The sequence below is a fragment of the Ochotona princeps genome, chromosome 4 (assembly GCF_030435755.1).
Source record: "Ochotona princeps isolate mOchPri1 chromosome 4, mOchPri1.hap1, whole genome shotgun sequence".
Classification (NCBI taxonomy): Eukaryota; Metazoa; Chordata; class Mammalia; order Lagomorpha; family Ochotonidae; genus Ochotona; species Ochotona princeps.
Window position 1 is genome coordinate 50,750,394 of NC_080835.1, and position 4,817 is coordinate 50,755,210.

General features: G+C 41.0%; 1 protein-coding gene across 1 annotated transcript; it reads left to right on the plus strand.

Moving 5' to 3' along the window:
• The first annotated feature begins 3,494 nt into the window (after nt 1–3,494).
• On the plus strand, nt 3,495–4,433 carry LOC101517170 (olfactory receptor 52E1-like). Its single transcript, XM_004590071.2, has one exon. It carries the CDS (start codon nt 3,495–3,497, stop codon nt 4,431–4,433), a length of 939 nt encoding a protein of 312 aa, XP_004590128.2.
• Nucleotides 4,434–4,817: the final 384 nt, after the last annotated feature.

The window sequence follows — 4,817 nt, forward strand, 5'->3', positions numbered from 1 at the left end:
TACACTCTATAGTCACCACTTCCTCAGGGCCTCATCCAAGTACTCTTCCTTAACCTGGAGAAATGAATCAGGCTGAAAAACCTAGAATGGAGTGACTTTGAATTGGAGAAAGAATAAAGAGAGATCTAGAAGAGATTTATTTGTGGGGGAGGAGTTATACAGGACCTGGGAACTTCACTTTTCTATTCTCTCCCTCTGTGGGACATTGCTGGGTGGAGGGATTCCTGGGTATACAATACCTGAAATTCCTTCCAGGACATTAAAAAGAACTGAATAGTCCACTTAATTCTGGGCAAGTGAGATTTCCTTAAGCTTACCAGGAAGAGAACTGATACCCTTCTGGACAGTGTTATGAACAGAAGCAAGACTTCAGATTGGCTAGCTACAAACAATTCCCTTTTTTACTTCAGCTACTCTTGCATAGATAGGCTAATCTGTCCAGCTAGTAGCAGAAGGTACAGAAATTTACAATTCTACTTGTCAAGCCAACAGGGAGCCTGGATGGTCTACTCAGTAACAATGCAAGCTGACTGAAGTTCCTTCAGCAAAGGCCCACAGGCTTTTTAAATCTGACCTATGGGTCCTGCAGCGCTCTATAGAGTGAACACTGTTACTGCAAGGGGCTAGGTTTATTGGCAGTATGTGTAGGGTTTTCTTAGAATCCAGTCTCTGCCATGGCAGTGGTTTGTCCCAGGCCCTGTCTGTTTGCTGCAGAACCTGGTATTATTTGCAGACAGGTACTGGGTATTATTAAAATAGGATCTGGGTCCCAGCACAATGGCCTAGCAGCTAAAGTTCTTGCCTTGAATGTGGCAGAATCCCATATGGGCTCCGGTTCTAATCCCGCCAGCCCCACTTCCCATCCAGCTTCCTGCTTGTGGTCTGGGAAAGCAGTCGATGATGGCCCAAGGCCTTAGGACCCTGCACCTGCTTGGAAGACCTGAAAGAAGTTCCTGGGTACTGGCTTTGGATCGGTACAGCACCAGCCATTGCAGACACTTGAGGGGTGAATCATAGGACAGAAGATCTTCCTCTCTGTTTCTCTCCTCTCTGTATATCTTACTTTGCAATAAACATAAGTAAGTCCTTTTTTTCTTTCTTTTTTCTTTTTTTATTATTATTTATTATTTTTAACTCATTAATTACATTGTATTATGTGACACAGTTTCATAGGTACTTGGGTTCTCCCCACCCCTCCCCAAACCCTCCCACCATGGCGGATTCCTCCACCTTGTTGCATAACCACAGTTCAAGTTCAGTTGAGATTCCCCCATTACAAGCATATACCAAACATAGAGTCCAGCATCTTATTGTCCAGTCAAGTTCAATGGCTTCTTAGGTATACCCTCTCTGGTGGAAGACAGAGCCAGCAGAGTATCATCCCAGTCAATTAAAAGCTCCAACATACCATCAGCAAAAATTTACATCATTATGGAATTAATTGACATAGTAATGAGTAACCAATATGTTAAAAGTAAATGCTAGTTCTTAACCACCTTCTGTGACCACCTCATTGACACTTCAATTTTAGTTTATACACAACATATAACATACATAACATAACATGTTATACATAACATCATATCATCTTAAATTAAGGCAAACATGTGGTATTTAACCTTTTGGGATTGGCTCATTTCCCTTAGCATTATGGTTTCCAGTTTGGCCCATTTGGCCACAAAGAACTGCATTTTGTTTTTTTTAACAGCTCAGTAGTATTCCATGGAGTAGATGAACCATAGCTTTCTTATCCAATCCTCTGCTGATGGGCATTTTGGCTGCTTCCATGTTTTTGCAATTACTGATTGTGCTGCTATGAACATAGGAGTGCATGTTGGTTTCTCATAAAACAAGTGTTCTGGATATATTCCTAGGAGTGCTATTGCTGGATCATACGGTATGTTGATTTTGAGTTGTTTGAATGTTCTCCATACTGATTTCCATAGAGGCTGTACCAGCCTGCAGCCCCACCAGCAGTGGAGTAGGGTTCCCTTTTCCCCACAACCTCGCCAACAAGTGTTGTTGGTGCTTTTATTCATGTGGGCCAGTCTTACTAGCGTTAGGTGGTACCTCATTGATGTTTTAATTTGGATTTCCCTTATTGCCAGGGAACTTGAGCATTTTTTCATATGTTTATTTGCCATTTGGGTTTGTTCCTTTGTGAAGTGTCTGCCCATTTCCCGTGCCCATTTCTTGAGTGGCTTGTTCAATAAATGCTGTTGGGACAACTGGATAATAGCCTGCAGAAACAAAGAGATAGATCCACATCTCTCACCATACACTAAGATCAGATCTAAATGGATAACAGATCAAAACCTACATCCAGAAACCTTCAAACTTTTGGAAGAAAATGTTGGAAATACTCTGCAAGATCTAGGGGTAGGTCCCTACTTCCTAAGAAGGACACCAAAAGCAATAGAAATCAAACCAGAATAAACAAATGGGACCTCATCAAACTAAGAAGCTTCTGTACAGCAAGGGACATAATCTTTTTTCTTTTTTTTAATTGCATTTCATTTTATGACATTTCATTTTATGACTCTGAGGTTCCCCCAACCCCTCCCTGTACCATCCCCCCCATGGTGGATTACTCCACCTCATTGCAGTATAACAGTCCAAATCCAGTCATGCTTCTTTCATTGTAAGTATGTATCATGCATAGAATCCAGCATCTTACTGTCCAGATCAATTTAACAGTTTCTTGGGGAGACCATCTCTGGTCTGAAAGCAAAGCTGGCAGAATATCATTCCGACCAATTAAAAGCCATAATATAATATCAACAATTTACAACATTATGGAGTTAATTGACATGGTATTGAGTGATATATTAGAAAATGCAGGTTCTTAACCACATCCTGTGACTACTTTATTGACATTTCAATTTTAGTTTATATACAACCGGCTTCTATCCATTTTAAATTGGCTATAGGGTACTATTCAGCTGTCTCGTGTCTATTTTTATTTTTGTGTTTATCAGTTTATTCTATTGAAGCATAATTTTTACTGAACTTGGCAGATTCTAGGATAGTCCAAACTGGCTTGTAACTTTAACAAGGCATATGTCAATAGTTCAAAAGAAAATAGGGTCTGTCATATAAAACAGTATGCTCATGTTCAATGTAGCCCTATTATCAATAATGAATCTGTGAAACAAACTTTATAAAACTTCCTTAAACTTAATAATATTGCATAATACAGCTCTGTAGATGAAAATGTCCTGCCATTTTCCTTCTAATACTAGTTCGTACCCAAGTTTATTTAAAATTTGGGATGTAATTGCAAGTAAATATAATGAATCTGACTCATATTTTTCAAATTAAATAAAAAATACCTCATAACAAATTGTTTTCAGTTATTTGAAAAGATAAACCAAATTTGCATGGTTTTGTAGGAAATCAATACTGCTGGATTAAAGGAGCTGGAGTCACTGAGTGGATGGGGCAAATGGTCTGCTGGTCTACAATAAGCACAGCTGTAGCAAGACAACAGAAGCATGGGCCCTCCAAACAACACACAGCTTCATCCCCCCTTCTTTCTCCTTTTGGGAATTCCGGGACTCCAAGATGTACATGTGTGGATTGGTTTTCCATTTTGTGTTGTGTATTTGACTGCACTCCTAGGAAATATCACAATTCTCACTGTCATTCAGACTGATCACAGTCTCCATCAGCCCATGTTCTACTTCCTGGCCATTCTGTCATCTATTGACCTGTGCCTGTCCACATCCACCATCCCCAAGATGCTCGGCATCTTCTGGTTCAACCTGCCAGAAATCACTTTCGAAGCATGCCTCATCCAGATGTTCTTCATCCACCTGTGCACTGGTCTGGAGTCAGCTGTGCTGGTAGCCATGGCCTATGATCGTTACGTGGCCATCTGTAACCCTCTTCAATATACCTTAGTGCTGACGGACAAAGTAGTATCCATTATTGCATTGATCACTCTCCTGAGACCTTTAGTCTTGGCAATCCCCTTTGTTCCTCTTATCCTAAGACTTCCCTTTTGCGGACACCAAGTCATCCCCCATACCTACTGTGAACACATGGGCATTGCCCGCCTGGCCTGTGCCAGCATCAAAGTCAACATCATTTATGGTTTATGTGCTATTTCCAACCTGGAGTTTGACATCATAGCCATTATCCTATCTTATGTCCAGATCCTGCGTGCCGTGTTCCGTCTTCCTTCCAGGGATGCCCGAATGAAGGCGCTCAGCACCTGTGGCTCCCATGTCTCTGTCATGTTGGCCTTCTATACGCCAGCATTTTTCTCCTTCATGACCCACCGCTTTGGCAGGAATGTTCCTAAGTACATCCACATTCTTCTTGCTAACTTCTATGTTGTCATCCCACCTGCCCTCAACCCTGTGATTTATGGGGTCAGAACAAAGCAGATCAGAGAGCGGGTAATGAGAACATTCAGCCATAAATTGTGAAAATTGTGTGGAACAGAGACCAGTAGGCCACTACCTGAAAAAGCAAATGATGTCAGTAAAAGTTAGTTAGCCTGATAGTTGTAATTTCTTTTTTTTTTTTTTTTTTTTTTTTTTTAATTATTTATTATTTAACTTCAGTAATTACATTGTATTATGTGACACAGTTACATAGATACTTGGGTTCTCCCCACCCCTCCCCAAACCCTCCCACCATGGTGGATTCCTCCACCTTATTGCATAACCACAGCTCAAGTTCAGTTGAGATTTCCCCATTGCAAGCGTATACCAAACATAGAGTCCAGCATCTTATTGTCCCGTCAAGTTCAACGGTTTCTTAGGTATACCCTCTCTGGTCTGATGACAGAGCCAGCAGAGTATCATCCC

Coding starts and splice junctions, on each gene's coding strand:
- LOC101517170 (XM_004590071.2), top strand. CDS start 3,495: ATGGGCCCTCCAAACAACACACAGCTTCATCCCCCCTTCTTTCTCCTT.